Genomic DNA, 24,165 nt, shown 5'->3' on the forward strand with positions numbered 1-24,165 from the left:
CTCTCTCCCTTTGTGAATAGCGGCATTACATTAGCATGCGTCCAATCCACCGGGACCTTTCCAGAATTCAGGAAGTTTTGAAATACCATGGGCGGGATTCTCCGGTCTCCTACACCAAAATTGCGTTCGTCGATCAGCTGGAGAATCCACGTTGGTGCCAAAATTGGGGGCAGCACCGCTTTTGCGATGCTCCGCCCCCTCCAAAACAGGGAACTCTAGGAGAACACCGCATGCTGCATGGATGGCCTCAGGATGTTGCCTGAGGCCCACCCCCCGATGTTCCGCCCCCAACCGGCTGAGTTCCCAACGACGTGGGTCTCTCATGTTTTTTTTCGGGAACTCAGCGTGGCGGCTGCAGACTGAGTCCAGCGCCGCCACAGTCAGGGGAGAGCCGATCCGCGGGCAGGGGGTGCTGTGGCAGGGGCTGGGGGAACTGGTGCGGGGTGGTCCGGGGATGGACAGCCTGGCCAAAGGGGGGGCACTATTTGGCAGGCCAGGTCCGCACCCGCCGACGCATATAGCACAGCGCGGCTGCTGCAGGCCGCCGCCGTGCGCATGTGCGGCCACGGATCTGCCAATTCTCTGGTAGTATCAGCAGCTAGAATCGGGTGCTCTACGCTGCCTGCCTGCTAGCCTCCCACCAGACGGAGGAACGGTGGCCGTTTTGCGCTGATGTTCTGGTTGTAAAACGCTACCATTCCCACATCGGAGTCAGGACATTGGGCGGGATTCTCTGACCCCCGCCGGGTCGGAGAATCGCCGGGGGCTTGCGTGAATCCCGCCCCCGCCGTGTCCTGAATTCTCCACCACCAGAGATTCGGCAGGGGCGGGAATCGCGCGTGCCGGTCGGCGGGCCCACCCCCCGCCGATTCTCCGGCCCGCGATGGGCCGAAGTCCCGCCGCTGTCAACCCTCTCCAGCCAGCGTGGATTAAACCACCTACCTTACCGGCGGGAGCAGGCAGCGCGGGCGGGCTCCGGGGTCCTGGGGGTGGCCTGGCCTGCGATCGGGGCCCACCGACCCGCGGGTGGGCCTGTGCCGTGGGGGCACTCTATTTCTTCCGCCTTCGCCATGGTCTTCACCATGGCGGAGGCGGAAGGGACCCCCTTCCCTGCGCATGCGCGGGGATGACATCAGCAGCCGCTGACGCTCTCGCGCATGCGTGGACTTACGCAGGCCGGCGAAGTCCTTTCGGCCCTGTCTGGCGTGGCGCCAAAGTCCTTCCACACCAGCCGGTGGAGCGGAAACCACTCCGGCGCGGGCCTAGCCCCTCAAGGTGTCCGCACCTTTTGGGGCGGCCCAACGCCAGAGTGGTTCCCGCCACTCCATCACGCCGGGACCCCCCCGCCCCGCTGGGTAGGGGAGAATCCCGCCCGTTGTCTCTAAATCGGCGAATCCAGCCCTATAACCTCATTATTTCTTCACCAGTATCATCGTCTAAAGGGCCAACATTTACTTTAGCTATTTTCTTCCTCTTTATATACTGATAGAAGCTTTTGGTTTGAGTATTTATGTTTTCTGCTTGTTTCCGTTCATAGTTCATCTTAGCTTTTTTTATTTTAGATTTTCCTGAACCTTAAAGGTCTCCCAAAAAAGCTTACCACAAGTTTTTGCAGTATCTTATGCCCTGAGCTATCCCCAAGAGAAAGCCATGGAAATTACTCATGCGATTGAGAGTGTGGAAAAGGTGCACTTGAGTTAGTGCAGGTAGGCCAGGTATATCAGGTATTGCTCAAGGATTTACAAATTGAGAGGGCAGAATTGAGTGCGCACAACAGATAGAGCAGAAACTCACTGAGCAAAGCAGGAGACAAAATAAAATAAAATGAGTAAACAACCCAGAAATTTTGATAAATGCTATTGTTGAGGGGAGATCACCCTCTGGAAAGATGCAAATTCTGAGATTCTATCTGTTTTGGCCGTATCCAAATTAAGTGCTGAACCAAACAGAATGCACCTGGCTTGATCATAAAAAAACCTGAACTCCAGTGTGTAATCTAGAACATCATTCAGGAATTCAGGAGCATTCCCTCCAATAGTGACAAGTTCAGTGGGGTTACTCCAGAGAAAGGACTCAATGGGAACTGAAACAGATGTCTGCACTAACACACTTCCTGAAATTGCAAACCACCCAACTGCTGCTCAAGGCATCGCTATCTCAACTGAGGCAGAGCCAACCAGAGAGCTGAGGTGTTCTCAGAGAGTTTAGAAATCTCCTGAAAGACTGAAATTTTGAGTGACTATACTATGTTCCCCCCACCATTTTCTAATGGACTATTATTGTAAATAGTTGTGTGTATTAATAAGGTAATAAATAACTTGAAGGGGGAAGGAGATGGGGCAGACCTTGCGGAGCAGTTGAAATAGCAGTTTAGCGCTGGCCAGTCAATGCCCAGGGATTTAAGGAGTAATGAGCATTCTTTGAGCTCTTTTGTATACAGTGAAACTTCAAAAGCAAATGTGTAAATTTTTACCTGGCGAGTCGTTGAGTCTCGCAGCTTTTACACTTACCCAGGAAATGTTAGACAGAAAAACCCGAGTCTAACTCCAGAATCGACTTCCTCCAATCACTCATACTGACTCCCTGAGTCCCCTTTCTATGTAAAGTCATCATAGTCCCAGATGACCATCGGTTGTTTTTCCCTTTACTGGTGGTGATCTAACCTGAGGATTACCACACCTCAGGCAAGGGGCAAGGTTGAGAAGACAGGCTTCATGAATAACCTCGATACACCCCTCCAACAATTAGCAGCCAACCCGACTACCACCCCACCACCTAACTATCCCCCTGACTGACCTAAATATGTCCCAACCTGACTACCTGACCGAATCCAATTACCCACCCTACTCCTGCTACCCTACTCAGATCCATTCACTCAGTGATTCACTTACCCATAATATACACACTGGACTTCCGGTGACAGGTATGTTCTGAGCGGATGCATGAAAGGTGGCTCTCCTCCTGGAAACTGAGATTTAGGCGCTTTCAGCCCAAAATAGATCACTGAAACCGGGAGAAAGACCCCTCACCCTCCTCCAATACCATCAAGACAAGGCATGCCAAGCAGCAGCAACTCCAGGCCAGAAAGATGGCAAAGGCAGTAAGAGCCTTGCGAGAAGGACCAAGGGGGTGGAAAGCACATGGGGTGGCAAGTCCCAGTCACACCTGATTGGGAGGAACCGTATGACCACACACAGGGCTCATACCGCGGATGAATGAATGGAGGGAGTTCCTAATGCAGAAACTCCAGGAGCTCAAGGATGCCATCAAAGTAGGGCCTCCTAAGGATCTACAAGGACATCTATGTGTGGATCCACAAGAGATGGGTGAGATCTTAAATAAATATTTCTCATCAAATTTTACTGTTGAGAAAAGCATGGGTGTCAGGGAACTTGGGGAAATAAATAGTGATGTCTTGAGGAGTGTAAATATTACAGAGAAGGAGATGCTGGAAGTCTTAAAGCGCATCAAGTTGATAAATTTCCGGGATCTGATGAAATGTATCCCAGGACGTTGTGGGAGGCGAGGGAGGGAATTACAAGTCCCCTGGCAGAGATATTTGAATCATTGACAACCACATGTGAGGTGCCTGCACATTGGAGGGTAGCAAATGTTGTGCATTGCTTTAAGAAGGGCCACAGGGAAAAGCCTGAGAACTACAGATGCCTAACGTCTGTGGTGGGTAAGTTGCAGAAGGTATTCTGACAGACAGGATCTTACAGGCATTTAGAGAGGCAAGGACTGATTAGGAACACTCAGAATGGCTTTGTGAGTGGAAAATCATGGGCGGGATTCTCCCTCAATTGGCGGGGACGCCCGTACCGGCGCCAAGGGCGGCCCGGAAGTTGCGGAATCCTCCAGAGGAAGAGCCGCAGTGGGCCGGCGCGAGTTGGCGCATGCGCAGGACTGCCGGCGTGTTCTGGCGCATGGCCAGGGGTTTCTTCTCCGCGTCGGCTATGGCAGAGCCTTACAGAGGCCGGCGCGGAGGCAAAGAATGCCCTCATGGCACAGGCCCGCCTGCAGATCGGTGGGCCCCGATCGCGGGCCAAGCCACCATGGGGGCCCCCCCCCCGGGGCCGGATTCCCCCCGCACCCCCCTGAGGACTCCGCAAGCCGCCCTCCAAGCCATGTCTCGCCGTGGTGGAGCATGTCTATTTCACGCCGGCGGGACTGGCCGAAAACGGGTGGCCGCTCGGCTCATCAGGGTCTGGAGAATTGCCGGGGGGGCCGCTGCCAACGGACCCCGACTGGCGCGGCGCGATCCCCGCCTGTAAACCGGCGCCAGAGAATTCGGCATCCGGCGTCCGCCGTTCACCCCCCACCCCCCCCCGGCTATTCTCCGACCATGTCTCATGCGTTTTCAACCAAGAGGGCGGTGCAGTCGAAGTTGTCAACATGGACAACAAGGCCGTTGACAAGGTATCTCATGGTAGGTTGTTGCATAAGGTTAAATCTCATGGTATCCAGGGTGAGACAGCGAATTGGATACAAAATTGGCTTGACGACAGAAGACAAAGGGTGGTTGTTGAGGGTTGTTTTTCAAACTGGAGGCCTGTGACCAGCTGTGTGCCTCAGGAATCTGTGCTGGTCCATTGTTATTTGTTATTTATATTAATGATTTGGATGAGAATTTAGGAGGCATGGTTAGTAAGTTTGCAGGCGACAACAAGATTGGTGGCAGAGTACAGTAAGACGTCTTACAACACCAGGTTAAAGTCCAACAGGTTTCTTTCAAACACTAGCTTTCGGAGCACAGCTCCTTCCTCAGATGAATGAAGAGGTATGTTCCAGAAAGATATATATAGACAAAGTCAAAGATGCAAGACGGGCCTTCATGAATAACCTCGATACACCCCTCCAACAATTAACAGCCGACCCGACTACCACCCCACCACCTAACTATCCCCCTGACTGACCTGACAGAGTGGACAGTGAAGACAGTTATCAAGGATTGCAACGGGATCTTGATCAGTTGGGTAAGTGGGCCGATAAATGGAGGATGGAGTTTAATTGAGACAAATGTGAGGTGGAGCATTTTGGTCGATCGAATCGGGGCAGGACCTACTCAGTTAATGGTAGGGAGTTGGGGGGAGTTATAGAACAGAGATCGAGGAGTACAGGTTCATAGCTCCTTGAAAGTGGAGTCACAGGTGGTCTGGATGATGAAGAAGGCATTCGGCATGCTTGGTTTCATTGGTCAGAACATTGAATACAGGAGTTAGACGTGTTGCTGAAGTTGTACTAGACATTAGTCAGGCCACACTTGGAATACTAAATACAGTTCTGGTCACCCTATTATAGAAAGGATATTATTAAACTAGAAAGAGTGCAGAAAAGATTTACTAGGATGCTACCGGGACTTGATGGTTTGAGTTATGAGGGGAGGCTGGATAATAATAATCTTTATTAGTGTCACAAGTTAGGCTTACATTAACACTGCAATGAAATTCCTGTGAAAAGCCCCTAGTCGCTGGAGAAGGTCTCGACCAACCAGTGCAATCAGATTGCCATCCTGGAGTCAGAAATGGCAAGGTTGGTGGCGACGCAATGGACACTAAAGGTGAAGGATGAGGATCAAGAAAATTGATTGCGCCGCCAGAACCTCCGCATTGTGGGCCTACTAGAGGGAACAATGGCAAGAACCCTGTGACCCAAATGCTAGGCAAACCGGTGGGAAGGGCAAGCTTCCCCATACCTTCAGAAGTAGACAGAACCGACAGATCACTCCAGCCAAAGTCCAATCCTGGGGAAAAGCCACCGGCCATCATTGCGAAGCTGCACCTGTACCAAGACCAGGAAAAGATATTAAATTGGGCGAGATGCACAAGGTCCTGCATCTGGGAGGCTCACTCGATCCGGGTGTATTAGGACATTGTGCAGACCTGACCAAGCGCTGGGCAGAATTTAACAAAGCCAAGGCAGCTCTTTATAAAAACAAGATGTGGTTTAGAATGCTGTCACCAAGGTCTGAGTGACGTTCCATGGCAGGGAATATTATTTAATCGAACTGGCAGATGTAGACGAGTTCTTCCACAACCACAGGTTGGGAAGACAACAACGCCACCAGCATTGAACAAGATACCCCAGGGTATCGAGTCACTGAGAGACTATTTGTGTGGGACTGAACCACCTCTTTATAAGTTATCATAGATTATCATAGAATCATAGATTATCATAGAATTTACAGTGCAGAATTCTGGAGTTAAGTCTCAGAAAGGAGGGAAAGGTAGCGGCAGGGCACAGGAGGAGGAAGGGTGGACGGACTCGCAATGCGGATGTTCTGGCGGCGCAACCGATTATCTTGATCCTCGTCCTTCACCTTTAGTGTCCCTTGCGTCACCACCAACCTTGCCATTTCTGACTCCAGGATGGCAATCTGATCGCACTGGTTGGTCGAGACCTTCTCCAGCTCTCTGATCGTTGCTTCCTGAGTCTCTAGTCGCCTTTCCCAGTACCGTTGGCAGGGTGACCAGCGCCACTTTTATTGTTGCCATCATTTCTCGAGGTTTACAGCATGAAAACCACTCAGCTAGTCAACATGCAAGTAAACCCACTCCAAAGCATTCACAATCTTCTGGTAGTGTGGCTACCAGAATTGTACACAATATTCCAAATGAGGCCTAACTAAGGTCCTGTACATCGTCTTCCTCCAGGATACCCACCTGAGGTAGAAGGACCGACTGCAGGTAAGAAGCAGCTGGGTGGGCCAGAGGTACCATTCATGCTACTGGACAAGGGTAAGGAAGGTGGCCATATTGCTCAATAAGAAGACAGCATTTACAGCGACGAGGATGGTTACTGACCAAGGGGAACGGTACGTCATGATGACTGGCATCCTGGAAATGGCTCCAATGGTCCTTGTTAAAGTGTACTGGGACGATATGAAATTCATGAAAAAGCCCATGGCAGAAATTCCCACATAGACACACACCGACTCATCAGGTGTATTAGGACATTGTGCAGACCTGACCAAGCGCTGGGCAGAATTTAACAAAGCATACTGGGACGATATGAAATTCATGAAAAAGCCCATGGCAGAAATTCCCACATAGACACACACCGACTCATCATGGGTGGCCGAACTTTGACAGTGTATAGGACCCACGGACAGACAGGTCAAACCCCAAATCGGGGGGAAAAAAATCAAACAACAAAAGATCAAAGCAAAGGAAGTGGGAGTGTTCATGGAACAGATGAAGACAGTGAACCCACAGAGGTTCACACGCCCAGGGAAGAAGGAGTTCTCCTTCTTCTCTCAGGTACACAGGGTCTACACCAGCATCAGCATTTTATAGTGGGAAAAGCGGTGCTTCAACGCGTCGTAGGAACGGAGTGCTCTACAATCATAATCTCCGACCACGTGCCACACCACATGGATGTGAGGCCGGAGATGGGCCGGGTGCAATGCCCCCCATGGTGGCTGGACATGGCCCTCGTGGCTGATAAGGCATTCTGCAAACGGATATCACAAGCCATAGATGGGTACGTTGCCAACAACCAGAAAGGGGAGGTGTCACCCTCCACATTCTGGGAGGTGCTGAAGGCAGTGATAAGGGGAAGAATTATTGCAACCAAGGCAAGAAATTATTCCATACAAGAAATAGGGAAGATCGGCCACCTAGGCAGCAACTGGTTGATTCCATACTGTTAGGTGGACATGATGTGGAGATGCCGGCGTTGGACTGGGGTGAGCACAGTAAGAAGTCTTACAGCACCAGGTTAAAGTCCAACAGGTTTGTTTCGATGTCACTAGCTTTCGGAGCGCTGCTCCTTCCTCAGGTCCTCAGGTGGACCAGTAGTACTCCACGACCATAGAGTTACTGGCCAAGAGGAAGAAACTACAAATTAACTTTAACCTGCTCTCCACAAGTAAAGCAATGCACCAGCTCCACCAGGCACAGGGGCTTTTTATGAACATGGAGATAAAGGCAGCCGTCTGCTGGCTCACTAGCTGAGAAAACAGGCAGCCACAAGGGAAATAGGGCTGGTTAGGGACAACAGCGGCAGGCTAGTCGCACACCAGAAAAGGTCAACGAGGCCCTTGAGACCTTCTACTACGGACTGTACACCTCCGAGACCCCAAGGGGGTCTCGGTATGAAGCAATTCCTCGATGAACTGGACATGCCAGTCAGGGGCATGATAGGAGATGGGGCCTGTGTAGCGCACAATGACTTACGAGAGAGACGAGAAGTGATGAAGTCGATTCAGGCTTTATTAAGTGAGACTTGTCCCCAGCAGTTCAGCAACAGAATGAAGCGGCGGGGAGAAGTTCGGGTTCTTATACTCCGCCTTCAGGGCGGAGCCAGGAGTCAGCAGCCAACCAGGACCCGGGATCTGTCAGCCAATAGCATCACGGCTTCACAGTCCCACATGACCCCTAATACATACCACCACATTCACCCCTTGTTAAAAAGGAACCCGGCGGGGTGGTGGTTCGCATGGTGGTAGGGGTTTACAAGGCTGGCTCTGGAAGGAGAATTTCGGACATGTTACTACAGTTTTAGCCCTACACTGGCCTATGTACAAGTTTGTGAAACTATTTACAATATTAGCAAGAAAAAAATTTTTTTTTTGTTACAATACAACATTCTTGGTGTCACGCGGATGCCACGAGTCGAGCGGGCGGTCAGGTCTTCCTCGTCGATCGCCTCAGCCCCGGTGGTGGTGCAGGTGCTTGTTCAGGCGTTGTCGTCTCCAGGAGTGTTTCGGTGTTTGTTCCTGTTTCACTCGGGCGGGCACGGGAGGAGGACCGATCCCCCCGGGAAGGGGGCGGTCGCGGGGTGCGCCGGTGACAGGGAGGGGATGGTTGGTGTCGGGGGTGTGTGTGTGTGTTGCCGGCGGGCGCCAGGTCCCGCAGGGAGACCGTGTCCTGTCGGCCGTCAGGGTACGCCACGTAGGCGTACTGCGGGTTCGCGTGGAGAAGGTGAACCCTCTCGACCAACGGGTCCGATTTGTGCGCCCGCACATGTTTCCGGAGCAAGATGGGTCCTGGGGCCGCCAGCCAGGTCGGCAGCGACGTTCCGGAGGAGGACTTCCTGGGGAAGACAAGGAGGCGCTCATGAGGCGTTTGGTTAGTCACCAGCAGCGACCGGATGGAGTGGAGAGCATCCGGGAGTACCTCCTGCCACCGGGAAACTGGGAGATCCCTGGACCGTAGGGCCAGCAGGACAGTCTTCCAGACCGTGCCGTTCTCCCTCTCTACTTGCCCGTTCCCCCGGGGTTTGTAGCTGGTCGTCCTGCTCGAGGCTATGCCCTTGCTGAGCAGGAACTGGCGCAGCTCGTCACTCATGAAGGAGGACCCCCTGGCGCTATGGATGTATATATCATTGCGCGGGGCAACCGAACAGTGTGAATATGGTGCCAAGGGCTTTAATGACTGTGGCCGCTGTCATATCGGGGCAGGGGATGGCGAAGGGGAAACGAGAGTACTCGTCCACCACGTTCAGGAAGTATGCGTTGCGGTCAGTGGAGGGGAGGGGCCCTTTGAAATCCAAACTGAGGCGTTCAAAGGGGCGGGAAGCCTTGATCAGGTGCGCTCTATCCGGCCTGAAAAAGTGCGGTTTGCACTCTGCGCAGATGTGGCAGTTCCTGGTGACTGTACGGACCTCCTCCACAGAGTAGGGGAGGTTGCGGGACTTAACGAAATGGTAGAATCGAGTGACCCCCAGATGGCAGAGGTCCTCGTGGAGGGCTTGGAGGTGGTCTATTTGTGCGTTGGCACATGTGCCGCGGGATAGGGCATCGGACGGCTCGTTCAGCTTTCCGGGACGGTACAAGATCTCATAGTTGAAGGTGGAGAGCTCGAGCCTCCACCTTAAGATCTTGTCATTTTTAATTTTGCCCCGCTGTGCATTATCAAACATGAAGGCTACCGACCGTTGGTCGGTGAGGAGAGTGAATCTCCTGCCGGCCAGGTAATGCCTCCAATGTTGCACAGCTTCCACTATGTCTTGGGCTTCCTTTTCCACTGAGGAGTGGCGGATTTCTGAGGCGTGGAGGGTCCGGGAGAAAAAGGCCACGGGTCTGCCTGCTTGGTTAAGGGTGGCCGCCAGAGCTACGTCGGATGCGTCGCTCTCGACCTGGAAGGGGAGGGACTCGTCGATGGCGCGCATCGTGGCCTTTGCGATATCCGCTTTGATGCGGCTGAAGGCCTGGCGAGCCTCTGTCGACAGGGGGAAGGTAGTGGACTGTATTAGCGGGCGGGCCTTGTCTGCATACTGGGGGACCCACTGGGCGTAATATGAAAAGAAACCCAGGCAATGTTTCAGGGCTTTGGAGCAGTGGGGGAGGGGAAATTCCATAAGAGGGCGCATGCGTTCGGGGTCGGGGCCTATTATCCCATTGCACACTACGTTTCCCAGGATGGCCAACCGGTTTGTGCTAAAAACGCACTTTTCCTCGTTGTATGTGAGGTTCAGGGCATTAGCGGTCTGGAGCAATTTTTGGAGGTTGGCGTCGTGGTCCTGCTGATCATGGCCGTTGATGGTTACGTTGTCGAGATACGGGAACGTGGCCTGCAACCCGTGCTGGTCAACCATTCGGTCCATCTCCCGTTGGAAGACCGAGACCCCGTTTGTGACACCAAATGGGACCCTTAGGAAGTGGTATAGACGCCCGTCTGCCTCGAAGGCTGTGTACTTGCGGTCACCTGGGCGGATGGGGAGCTGGTGGTAGGCGGACTTGAGGTCCACGGTGGAGAAAACCTTATACTGGGCAATCCGATTTACCATGTCGGATATGCGGGGGAGAGGGTACGCATCTAGCTGCGTGTACCTGTTGATGGTCTGACTATAGTCTACGACCATCCTTTGCTTCTCCCCGGTCTTTACTACTACCACCTGGGCTCTCCAGGGACTATTGCTGGCCTGGATTATGCCTTCCTTCAGCAACCGCTGGACTTCAGACCGAATAAATATCCGGTCCTGGGCGCTGTACCGTCTGCTCCTAGTGGCGACGGGTTTGCAATCCGGGGTGAGGTTTGCAAACAAGGGCGGCGGTTCAACCTTGAGAGTTGCGAGGCCGCAAATAGTAAGTGGGGGTATTGGGCCGCCGAATTGAAATGTTAGGCTCTGCAGGTTACACTGGAAATCTAATCCCAGTAATGTGGGCGCGCAGAGTTGGGGAAGGACGTAGAGCCTGTAGTTCTTAAACTCCCTCCCTTGCACTGTTAGGTTCGCGATGCAGAACCCTTTGATCTCTACGGAGTGGGATCCTGCAGCTAGTGAAATCTTTTGCGTGCTTTGATGGATTGTCAGAAAACAGCGTCTTACCGTGTCTGGGTGAATAAAACTTTCAGTGCTCCCGGAGTCGATCAGGCATGTTGTCTCGTGTCCGTTGATCAGCACCGTTGTTGTCGTCGTCTGGAGCGTTCGGGGCCATGATTGATCCAGAGTCACCGAAGCCAGTCGTGGTAGTAGTGTCGCGGCGTCTTCTGCGGACCCCGTGGAGCCGTCGATGCTGGGGTCCTTTGTTGTCAACCAAGATGGTGGCGTCCATGAATCGCACGTGGCTGGGGGGTCACAAGATGGCGGCGCCCATCCTCCCCTCGTGGTGCCCGGGACCCAAAATGGCGGCACCCGCGGGTCGCACATGGGGCGCTGGGGAGCGTTTGGGATATGCTGGGCTCGTTCTTCTCCGGGTATTGCGGCGACCCCCCGGGACCGGCACACTGCCGCGTAATGGCCCTTCTTGCCGCAGCTTTTACAAATAGCTGCGCGGGCCGGGCAGCGCTGCCGGGGGTGTTTCGCTTGCCCGCAGAAATAGCAGCGGGTCCCCCTGGGATGGTCTGGCGCTTTAACCGCGCAAGCCTGCGAGGGGGGGGTTTGTCGCGACGGGGGTCCACGTAGCCCAAGGGGCTGCTGCGCGGTCGGGGCCGTAGGCGCGGGCGTTTTGCGAGGCCACATCTAGGGAAGCTGCAAGGGCCCGTGCCTCTGAGAGTCCTAGCGACTCTCTTTCTAAAAGTCTTTGGCGGATTTGGGGAGAGTTCATACCTGCCACAAAAGCATCGCGAATTAGCATGTCCGTGTGTTCGATCGCGTTCACCGGCGGGCAGCTGCAGCCCCGTCCCAAAATTAGCAGCGCGGCGTAGAATTCTTCTAGCGATTCTCCGGGACTTTGCCGTCTCGTTGCGAGTTGGTGGCGCTGGTTCAGACCTGGTTTACGGGCCGAACGTAGATGCCCTTCAGTAATGCGAGCGCCGTCGGGAAATCCTCTGCGTCTTCTATGAGAGGGTAAATTTCCGGGCCTAACCTCGAATGCAGGACCTGCATTTTCTGGTCTTCTGTGATCCGGCCGGGGGCCGTTCGGAGGTAGCCTTCAAAACATGCTTGCCAGTGTTTAAATACTGCTGCCGAGTTCGCTGCGTGGGGGCTGATCCGCAGGCATTCCGGGGCGATCCGGAGCTCCATAGTCTTTTAAGCTCACTTAATAAATTGTAGCGCACAATGACTTACGAGAGAGACGAGAAGTGATGAAGTCGATTCAGGCTTTATTAAGCGAGACTTGTGGGGACTTGCAGTTCAGCAACAGAATGAAGCGGCGGGGAGAAGCTCGGGTTCTTATACTCCGCCTTCAGGGCGGAGCCAGGAGTCAGCAGCCAACCAGAACCCGGGATCTGTCAGCCAATAGCATCACGGCTTCACAGTCCCACATGACCCCTAATACATACCACCACCATTAGAATTGGAAGAGGTCATGGAGAGTTAACTCCTTGCAGGCTGGGAAGACATCAGAGCCAGATTGAATCTGGGGGGATGTCTACAAAACATTTGTGACAGCACTGACCCCACACTTGCGGGAGATGCTCGCAGATTCACAGGTAAGGGGCTCCCTATTGCCAACACTAGCACGAGCCTCAATATCGCTGATACCCAAGAAGGACAAAAACCCAACCCAGTGCGGGTCCTACAAGCCCATCTCGCTACTCAATGTCGATGCAAAGATTCTGGCAAAACCCTGGCTAGACTGAGTACCAGAGCTGCGTACCAGAGGTGGTCACGGAGGACCAGACGGACTTTGTCAAGGGAAGGCAGCTAACAAAGAACAAAGAACAAAGAAATGTACAGCACAGGAACAGGCCCTTCGGCCCTCCAAGCCCGTGCCGACCATGCTGCCCGACTAAACTACAATCTTCTACACTTCCTGGGTCCGTATCCCTCTATTCCTATGTATTTGTCAAGATGCCCCTTAAATGTCACTATCGTCCCTGCTTCCACCACCTCCTCCGGTAGCGAGCTCCAGGCACCCACAACCCTCTGCGTAAAAAACTTGCCTCGTACATCTACTCTAAACCTTGCCCCTCTCACCTTAAACCTATGCCCCCTAGTAATTGACCCCTCTACCCCGGGGAAAAGCCTCTGACTATCCACTCTGTCTATGCCCCTCATAATTTTGTAGACCTCTATCAGGTCGCCCCTCAACCTCCTTCGTTCCAGTGAGAACAAACCGAGTTTATTCAACCGCTCCTCATAGCTAATGCCCTCCATACCAGGCAACATTCTGGTAAATCTCTTCTGCACCCTCTCTAAAGCCTCTACATCCTTCTGGTAGTGTGGCGACCAGAATTGAACACTATACTCCAAGTGTGGCCTAACCAAGGTTCTATACAGCTGCAATATGACTTGCCAATTCTTATACTCAATGCCCCGGCCAATGAAGGCAAACATGCCGTATGCCTTCTTGACTACCTTCTCCACCTGTGTTGCCCCTTTCAGTGACCTGTGGACCTGTACACCTACGTCTCTCTGACTTTCAATACTCTTGAGGGTTCTACCATTTACTGTATATTCCCTACCTGCATTAGACCTTCCAAAATGCATTACCTCACATTTGTCCGAATTAAACTCCATCTGCCCTCTCTCCGCCCAAGTCTCCAAACGATCTAAATCCTGCTGTATCCTCTGACAGTCCTAATCGCTATCCGCAATTCCACCAACGTTTGTGTTGTCTGCAAACTTACTAATCAGACCAGTTACATTTTCCTCCAAATCATTTATATATACTACGAACAGCAAAGGTCCCAGCACTGATCCCTGCAGAACACCACTAGTCACAGCCCTCCAATTAGAAAAGCACCTTTCCATTGCTACTCTCTGTCTTCTATGACCTAGCCAGTTCTGTATCCACCTTGCCAGCTCACCCCTGATCCCATGTGACTTCACCTTTTGTATTAGTCTACCATGAGGGACCTTGTCAAAGGCCTTACTGAAGTCCATACAGACAACATCCACTGCCCTACCTGCATCAATCTTCTTTGTGGCCTCTTCGAAAAACTCTATCAAGTTAGTGAGACACGATCTCCCCTTCACAAAACAATGTTGCCTATCATTAATACGTCCATTTGCTTCCAAATGGGAGGAGATCCTGTCTCGAAGAATTCTCTCCAGTAATTTCCCTACCACTGACATAAGGCTCACCGGATTATCTTTGCTAACCTTCTTAAACAAAGGAACAACATTGGCTATTCACCAGTCCTCTGGGACATCACATGAAGACAGTGAGGATCCAAAGATTTCTGTCAAGGCCTCAGCAATTTCCTCTCTAGCCTCCTTCAGTATGCTGGGGTAGATCCCATCAGGCCCTGGGGACTTATCTACTTTAATATTTTTCAAGACGCCCAACACCTCGTCTTTTTGGATCTCAATGTGACCCAGGCTATCTACACACCCTTCTCCAGACTCAATATCCACCAATTCCTTCTCTTTGGTGAATACTGATGCAAAGTATTCATTTAGTACCTCGCCCATTTCCTCTGGCTCTACACATAGATTCCCTTGCCTACCCTTCAGTGGGCCAACCCTTTCCCTGGCTACCCTCTTGCTTTTTATGTACGTGTAAAAAGCCTTGGGACTTTCTTTAACCCGATTTGCCAATGACTTTTCGTGACCCCTTCTAGCTCTCTTGACTCCTTGCTTAAGTTCCTTCCTACTTTCCTTATATTCCACACAGGCTTTGTCTCTTCCCAGCCTTCTAGCCCTGACAAATGCCTCCTTTTTCTTTTTGATGAGGCCTACAATATCTCTCGTTATCCAAGGTTCCCGAAATTTGCCGTATTTATCCTTCTTCCTCACAGGAACATGTCGGTCCTGAATTCCTTTCAACTGACACTTGAAAGCCTCCCACATATCAGATGTTGATTTACCTTCAAACATCCGTCCCCAATATATAGGTTCTTCAGTTCCTGCCCAATATTGTTATAATTAGCCTTCCCCCAATTTAGCATATTCACCCTAGGACCACTCTCATCCTTGTCCACCAGCACTTTAAAACTTACTGAATTGTGGTCACTGTTCGCGAAATGCTCCCCTTATCCTCTACCTCTCAAACCCCAAAGCCAGCATGGAAGAGATCATGAAGCTCCTGAAGGAGTTCAGAGGCTTCTTGAGCTGCAAACCCAACCTGAGCTAAAGTGAAATCTTCCTGGTGAACCCACAAGGAGAAGGGACGGAACTGGAGGGACTACCGTTCAAACAAGCCCAAACCAAATTCCGCTACCTGGGGATCCAAACAGCCCATGACTGGGAACGGATCCACAAATGGAACCTGACGAGTCTGGTGGAGGAAGTCAAAAGGGATCTGCAGAGGTGGGGCACACACCCACTCTCACTGGCAGGGAGAGTGCAGATGAGCAAAATGAACATACTGCTAAGGTTCCTCTTCCTGCTCAGTTCCCTCACGATCTACATCTCCAAGCCTTTGGCTTTGATCTTCAAGTCATCTTTGTCTACAGGAATAGTGCCAGAAGACTGGAGGATAGCAAATGTTGTTCCCTTGTTCAAGAAGGGGAGTAGAAACAACCCCAGTAACTATAGACCAGTGAGCCTTACTTCTGTTGTGGGCAAAATCTTGGAAAGGTTTATAAGAGATAGGAGGTATAATCATCTGGAAAGGAATAATTTGATTAGAGATAGTCAACACGGTTTTGTGAAGGGTAGGTCGTGCCTCACAAACCTTATTGAGTTCTTTGAGAAGGTGACCAAACAGGTGGATGAGGGTAAAGCAGTTGATGTGGTGTATATGGATTTCAGCAAAGCGTTTGATAAGGTTCCCCACGGTAGGCTACTGCAGAAAATACGGAGGCATGGGATTCAGGGTGATTTAGCAGTTTGGATCAGAAATTGGCTAGCTGGAAGAAGACAAAGGGTGGTGGTTCATGGGAAATGTTCAGACTGGAGTCCAGTTACTAGTGGTGTACCACAAGGATCTGTTTTGGGGCCACTGCTTTTTGTCATTTTTATAAATGACCTGGAGGAGGGAGTAGAAGGATGGGTGAGTAAATTTGCAGATTACACTAAAGCCGGTGGAGTTGTGGACAGTGCGGAAGGATGTTACAAGTTACAGAGGGACATAGATAAGCTGCAGCGCTGGGCTGAGAGGTAGCAAATGGAGTTAAATGCAGAAAAGTGTGAGGTGATTCATTTTGGAAGGAATAACAGGAAGACAGAGTACTGGGCTAATGGTAAGATTCTTGGCAGTGTGGATGAGCAGAGAGATCTCGGTGTCCATGTACATGGATCCCTGAAAGTTGCCACCCAGGTTGAGAGGGTTGTTAAGAAGGTGTACGGTGTGTTAGCTTTTATTGGTAGAGGGATTGAGTTTCGGAGCCATGAGGTCATGTTGCAGCTGTACAAAACTCTGGTGCGGCCGCATTTGGAGTATTGCGTGCAATTCTGTTCACCGCATTATCGGAAGGATATGGAAGCATTGGAAAGGGTGCAGAGGAGATTTACCAGAATGTTGCCTGGTATGGAGGGAAGATCTTATGAGGAAAGGCTGAGGGACTTGAGGCTGTTTTTGTTAGAGAGAAGAAGGTTAAGAGGTGATTTAATTGAGGCATACAAGATGATCAGAGGATTGGATAGGGTGGACAGTAAGAGACTTTTTCATCGGATGGTGATGTCTCGAACGAGGGGACATAGCTTTAAATTGAGGGGAGATAGATGTAAGACAGATGTCAGAGGTAGGTTCTTTACTCAGAGAGCAGTAAGGGCGTGGAATGCCCTGCCTGCAACAGTAGTGGACTCGCCAACACTAAGGGCATTCAAATGGTCATTGGATAGACATATGGACGATAAGGGAATAGTGTAGATGGGCTTTAGAGTGGTTTCACAGGTCGGCGCAACATCGAGGGCCGAAGGGCCTGTACTGCGCTGCAATGTTCTATGTTCTAACACGGTAGACAAACTAACCATGGTGTTTGTGCGTGTGGGGGGGGGGGGGTGAGGAGGGGAGGAGGAGGGGGTGAAGAACCCGAGATTCCAACAAAACAGGGTCCTACAAAGGGAAGAAACATGGATGCCTGACCTTCCCAAACCTACTACCACTGGGCAGCCACAGCAGAAAATGAGGGGATCGGTGAAGGAACTGGGAGCAGAATGGGTGAGGGTGGAGGTGAGTTCCTACATAGGGACATCCCTCAGAGCCCTAGTCACGACAGCACTTCCATCCCCTCCGACCAAGTACAAAAGGAGGCACGCTCCGAAAGTGGTCTCAAATGAGGCAGCACTTTGGCCTGACTGAAATGTCCACCATCTGTAACAACCACAGGTTGACGCCCGCAACAATGGACGCCATCTTCAAAAGGTGGAGACAGGACAAGGGGACAATGAGGGTTAGAGACATGTACACAGATTGCAGACTAGCAACGCTGGAGGAACATACGGAGAGGTTCCAGCACCCAAAGAACAAACTGAGACACATACAGGTCCAAAGACTTCCTCCGTAGGAAAATGGTGACATACCCCAGATACCAGGACATTCGCTAGTTGAGGAACTGTTGCAGGTAACCTAGGGAAGGGGGATTGTGGGGACATGGCCGAGCGACTGTTGGAGGAGGTACACTCCCCCTGGATGAGAGAAGGGAAAAATGGGAGGAAGAAGTAGGCATAGAAGTAGGGGAGGGAACTCTGGGTCGAAGAACTGCACAGGGTGAACTTCACCTCCACATGCGCAAGGCTGAGTCTATTGCAGCTAAAGGTGGTGCACAGAACCCAAATGAACAGGTTCTTCCCGGAGGTGGAGGACAAATGTGAACAGTGCCAGGGTGACTCACCAACCACACCCACTTGATCTGGGCATGCCCCAGACTTGTCGGGTACTGGACAACCTTCCTTGAGGCAATGACCAATGTTTTGGGGGAGGGTGGAGTTATGCCCAAATATGACATTCTTCGGGGTCTCAGACCAGCCAGAACTCTCAATGGGGAGGGAGGCCGACGCCCTAACCTTTGCATCCCACATTGCCTGCTGAAGAATCCTGCTCAGCTGGCATCGGCAGCACCACCCAAAGCTGCAGATTGGCTATCCGAACTGTCAGAATTCCTCCAACTGAAGAAGATAAAATTTTCCATCCGGGAATCAGAAGAGGGCTTCCACAGGATGTCACCAACTTGTTCCACGACCTGTTCGTAACCAGCAACCAGTAGAGCGTGGAGGGAGGGGGTAGACACGGACAAGCCACGGAACATAAGGAAAAGGAAATGGTGGGGGAGGAGAAAGAAGGGAAAGGGGCACGAAGGCTCACAAAAAAGATTGTGAGGGACAAGTGACTAAACCGCAGGGGACGGCCCAAGGGCACACAAAAAAACAGAATGCACAACAAAAATACGGCAGTTAATAAAGGCTCGGGTCACACAGGGGAGTACAACAGAGGCAAATTGGCCAAAGGGGGACCACGGCCACAGAGGGAGGGGAGTGAAGTACTTGTAAATGTATATAATGATCTTTATTTGTTTCTGTTTTCTTTTTCTCTCTTTGGCTTTTCTCTTTTGTAATTTTAATCTTTCCTTTGTTGTTTTTGCTATGTATTATGTGCGGTTATACAACTTGTAATTTAGCATACCGTAACATAAAATGTGAAAACCAATAAAAACATTTTAAAAATATATATATTCACACTGAAATTTGAGCTTACCATAAGGCAGTTAGTAGACATGTCCTATTTCTCTCTCCCCTCCCCCGCAAATGCTAGTGTTGTGTTCCCTTTCTAAAAGTGCAAACATTATTCTCCATGTGTCTAGAGGCGCCGGGGTTTGAGGACCCAGCAATAAATGTGGAATTGAATCTATTTTCAAACAGAGTGGTAACCCATGGTGATTGTCGCTCCGTGGAAGATCTGGGCTTCATGAGTTAGAAATCACAAAGTTGAAACAGTTTATACTTTCAGGTTCTAAATTGTCAAGTGTACTCAAAATGCACTCATAAAGTCATAGTTACAAGCCAAAAATTGAGAACTGAGACAAAGCAACAGCTTTGATCAGCAACAGATCAAATAATTAAAAGATTAGCCTGATGAGAATTCCAAAGGTATTGATACTTTTTTTTCAAACCGAATAGTAGGGTGCGATTCAGCAGACTTAAAACTAAGTCCCAGGAGCTGGATGAGTTCAGCGTCCAGGTGTTTAAATTATATTTTAGGCTTATTTAGCTGGGCAAGATCCAGATTGCGCTGGGTGGAGCCCCCAATTTGGGGCTCGCGTGCATTCACCTAATATTCCCATCACACACGGTTTGCTGAATCACGTCCTTAATAATCTGCAAGATATTTAGTAGTTAACTATCGGTTAACTATAAATGTTGTCACAGAATCACACAATTGTGATGGAGCAGAAGAAGGCCATTTGGCCCATTATGTCTACACCGGCTGTACAAATGAGCTTTCTGCCTTAGTGTCATTCTTCTGCTTTTCCCCCCTACCCTAGCACATTCATATCATCATCCAATGCCCTCTTGAATGCCTCGAATGAACCTGCCTCGACCACACTTCCAGGCAGTGCATTCCAGTTTTTTCTCACACCATATATGGTCAGTGTTAATTAGATACTATGCCTTTTATTTTAAAAATGGGATGCAGCTACTTCAAAAATATGTCAAGAAAGCCACTGAAACTCATTAAAAACAGTCAATGCAGAATTGAGAAAATAATGTAGTGGAACTTATACTTTGTCCACTAAAAAGTTGTTTTTTACTTTATCTGAACTAATGTGATCTAAGCATGTTTTTGCTTGAGGAACGTAATATCTAACTTGTTTCTTATTTATCAGATCGAAACAAGGAAATCCTGCCCGACACACCAATGCATGTGAAACTTCAGCAACACCGTTTTGAAGTCCATCTGAAAAGATTACTTCAGCTAATTTATCGGCTATAAAAATATTTAAAGAATGTTTGAAATCCATTTGTAAAAGCAATCTTGAAATGCCATTGTGTTAGTTGGGGGAATTTATCTTTCTTGTTTGATTGTTCCCATTGAGAGGGGTCCATCCCCAGAATGAATGGTGCTAAAATTTTTGCTTTCAAAAAGGAGACAATTTGATTAAATGTTTCTTTGCATAAATTGATGTGATCAAACTGCATGCTAAGATAAAACCTCATTCTGCTATTATCCTAAGGCTGGAACAACAATCAATGATATTCAGAGATTGAGATAACACCTGTAGTTGCTTGTTACAGGAAATAGAATTGATTATTCTGAGCACAATTATGAGGATATAAGACTCAAAGATTTCTTATTTGAAATGATAGAAACTTACAAATAAAGGAAGTGAAATTGGCAAGGTGTTTTCCCTTATTCTTTCCTGGAATGCAGGAGTCACTGGCAAGCGCAGCATTAATTGCCCAAACCTAACTGTCCTTGAGCTGAGTGGCTTGCTCAGCAAATTCAGAGGGCAATTAAGAGTCAACCACATTGATGTGAATCTGGAGTGACAGGCCTGGTGTTGGGTGTGGAAGGGAAGGAGGTTCACTCCTTTGCACTTCAAAATTGTGATCTGGGTCCTAAAGTTCGATGCACGTCGCAGGATCCCAATTTGCCTATTATAGTGCCCTCCTGTCTGAAACAAGCGACACACTCCAAATGCCTGTCTTATGCATTGAGACAAGACGGCAGTGTAGAATATCTGGGTCAACAGAGTGACTCAATGGACTTCCGGTGGCGGCTATGAAGGAGTAAGTCGCACATTTGATGGCTCCCGCCCTGGTCGGACTTTTGGACCTTTTCCCCGTTTTTCTACCGGACTTGAATTGTAAAACGGATGCATTCCGTTTGAATTCCCACTTTGGTGCATGGAGAGGAGGACTAGAAGTGTTCGCAAGGGCAGAAACAAAAAGATAGAGAAGGCTTGGGCTGTAGCTGCAACAGAAGACAGCATGGCGGAGGTTAGTACCTCTGGCTTGTCGACCCAGCAGTCTATGGAGCAGCTGATGCAAGTCATTCAGGAAGGTTTTGCTACGCAGAAACGGGACTGCTTGGACCCAATAAAAGAGTCAATTGAGCGGTTGGAGCACAGATTGGACGCCCAGGATCAGGCGATCCAGAAGGTGGAGAAGGCGCTGGCTGAGCAGGAGGAACATCAGACTGTGGTGGAGCTGGTGGTGGGGATGCTGAGGGACCAGCAGAAGAAGTTCCTGGAGAAGGTGGAGGACCTAGAAAATAGGTCCCGCCGGCAGAACCTAAGGATCTTCGGGCTCCCGGAGGGATCCGAAGGAACGGACGCTGGGGCAGACATCGCAGACATGTTTGTGAAGCTGCTGGGGGATGGGGCATTCTCCCGGCCCTTGGAGGTGGACAGGGCTCCCAGAGCACTCGCGAGGAAGCCGTGAATGGGAGACCCCCCCGAGGGCAATGGTGGTGAGATTCCACAGGTTCTCAGATAAATAGCGCATTCTACAGCGGGCCAAGCAGACACAGAGCTGTAAATGGGACAATAGCATCCTGCGGGTTTACCAGACCTGAGTGTAGAGGTGGCCAGGAGCAGAGCAGGCTTCAACCAGATCAGGTTGATCCTTTTTATGAAAAGGTGAAGTTTGGTCTGTTATACCCAGCCCATCTCTGGGTCACATATGAGGATCAGCACTTTTACTTCGAGTCGCCTGAGGACGCGTTGGATTTTGCGAAAAAGAAAAGGCAGGTGATGTGCTTTTGAACTTGGCTGCAACGTTCATGTTTTTGTTTTTTCTTTTGTTTCTGTTTTAGTAAAAGGCTTCTCGTTTTGCGTTTCATGGAAGTTGTTTGTGAGTCATTTGCATTGATGTGGAACCAGCGGTAGAGCTGAGTGAGTTAAGGTTTTCATTTGCACTGTTGGGGCATGGAGGTGTGCTTGTTTTGACCTTGGATTTTTTCTGTTGGGCAATTGTATGGGATTGTTTGATGTTGGAGTTTGATTGAGCGGGGGGAAGGGTGGGGAGGGAACAATAGGTGGGAGACTCTCTGGCGCCGGGGATGGGGGCCACCAAGCTAGCTGGGCGAGCTAGCTCTCAGAAGTGCAGTGGGGGGGGGGGGGGGGCGGGGGGTGCATATGTTTGGTTTAGTAAAGTGGTTGGGTTACAGGGTGTTGTTACTAGGGGGGGAGGGGGGTGAAAGTTCTGCTGACGAGGGAGGGACTTGGGCTGAGGGACAGAGAGGAGGTTGGGGGCTGCCTGGGGATGGACCGGTGGAGGCACGGAGCATGGGCTGGAGGCGGGCCTTAGAAAGGGGAAGGCTGATCAGCGGGGGGTGGGGGGGGCGCAATGAGCCCCCCAACTAGGCTGATCATCTGGAATGTTTGAGGGTTAAATGGGCCGGTCAAAAGGGCACGTGTGTTCGCGCATCTTAGGAGATTGAAGGCGGACGTGGTAATGTTGCTGGAGACGCACCTTTGAGTTACGGACCAGGTTAGACTGAGGAAAGGCTGGGTCAGTCAGGTCTTTCACTCGGGACTAGATTCAAAGACTAAAGGGGTCGCGATCCTGATCAATAAGCGTGTGGTGTTTGAGGCGGGTAGAATAGTCTCGGACGTGGGAGGTCGGTACATTATGATCAGTGGGAAGCTAGAGGGAGTGCAGGTGGTATTAGTAAATGTGTATGCTCCAAATTGGGATGATGTGGAGTTTATAAAGAGGATGCTGGGGAAGATATCAGACCTGGACTTGCACAGGTTGGTCATGGGAGGGGACTTCAACACAGTTATGGACCCTGGCTTGGACCGGTCAAGCTCGAAAATGGGCAGGGTGCCAGTAACGGCAAAGGAACTAAGAGGGTTCATGGAGCTGATGGGGGCGGGGGTGGGGGGGGGGGCGGTGGATCCATGGAGATTTGGGCATCCGAGGGTGAAGGAGTTCTCCTTCTACTCACACGTGCATAAAGCGTATTCCCGGATTGATTTCTTTATTTTGAGCAGGGCCTTGTTGGTTAGGGTGGTGGACACGGGGTACTCGGCGATTACAATCTCAGACCATGCTCCGCACTGGGTTGACCTGCAGGTTAGTAAAGACAGTAACCAGCGCCCGCACTGGAGGTTGGATGTGGGACTTTTGGCTGATGAAGGGGTGTGTGAGCGGCTGAGGAAATGTATTCAGGTCAATGACACGGGGGAAATTTAAATTAAACTAATTAATTAATTAGAGATGGCTGGTCAGGTGATGTGCTTGAGCTGCTTGATGTGGGAGCTGGCAGATCCCATTGCGAGCTGCAGCGACCACAAGTGTTGGCTGCTCGAAGAGCTCCGGCTCAGAGTTGATGAGCTGGAGTCTGAGCTTCAAACACTGAGGCACATCCGGGAGGGGGAGACTTACCTGGACACTGTGTTTCAGGAGGCAGTCACACCTGTCAGAGTAAGTAGTCCTGCCAGTGGCCAGGGACAGCAGGGTGTGACTGCAAGTCAGGCAGGTAAAGGGAACCAGCAGTCAGGAACTCAGGAGCCTCAGCCCTTGACCCTGTCCAACAGCTACGAGGCACTTGCTCCCTGTGTGGATGGCGAACAGGGCTGCAGGAAGGATGAGTCAACTGACCAAGGCACCATGGTTCAGCAGGCCATTCAAGGGGAGGGAGTAAATAGGCAAGTTGTAGTTATAGAGGATTCTATTATCAGGGGGATAGATAGTATCCTTTGTGAGCAGGATAAAGAGTCCCGCATGGTATGTTGCCTGCCCGGTGCTAGGGAGCGGGGCATCTCTGACCGGCTTGAAAGGATACTGGAGAGGGAGGGGGAGGATCCAGTTGTTGTGGTCCATGTCGGTACCAACAACATAGGCAAGTCTAGGAAAGAGCACCTGTTTAGAGATTATAAAGAGCTAGGATTCAAATTAAAAAACAGGTCCTCAAGGGTCATAATCTCTGGATTACTGCCCGAGCCACGTGCAAATTGGCATAGGGAGGCAAGAATAAGGGAAGTTAACACGTGGCTGAAAGAT

General features: G+C 50.7%; 1 protein-coding gene and 1 long non-coding RNA gene across 3 annotated transcripts in view; one reads left to right on the top strand and one right to left on the bottom strand.

Annotated features, from left to right (window-relative positions):
- Nucleotides 1-20,552, top strand: part of LOC140393998 (ectonucleotide pyrophosphatase/phosphodiesterase family member 7-like) — a 132,723-nt gene extending 112,171 nt beyond the window's left edge. Inside the window, exon 6 of the mRNA XM_072480740.1 lies at nt 20,040-20,552. Coding sequence (XP_072336841.1) covers nt 20,040-20,103 — 64 coding nt within the window. The 3' untranslated portion in view covers nt 20,104-20,552. The remainder of the gene's footprint in view (nt 1-20,039) is intronic.
- The window catches only part of LOC140393999 (uncharacterized), a 120,591-nt gene that overhangs the window by 4,211 nt on the left and 92,215 nt on the right, over nt 1-24,165 (bottom strand). For both annotated transcript variants that reach the window (XR_011935802.1, XR_011935803.1), the window contains exon 2: nt 5,696-5,781. This is a non-coding gene — a long non-coding RNA (uncharacterized lncRNA). The remainder of the gene's footprint in view (nt 1-5,695; nt 5,782-24,165) is intronic.

This window comes from Scyliorhinus torazame, chromosome 17 (assembly GCF_047496885.1).
Source record: "Scyliorhinus torazame isolate Kashiwa2021f chromosome 17, sScyTor2.1, whole genome shotgun sequence".
Classification (NCBI taxonomy): Eukaryota; Metazoa; Chordata; class Chondrichthyes; order Carcharhiniformes; family Scyliorhinidae; genus Scyliorhinus; species Scyliorhinus torazame.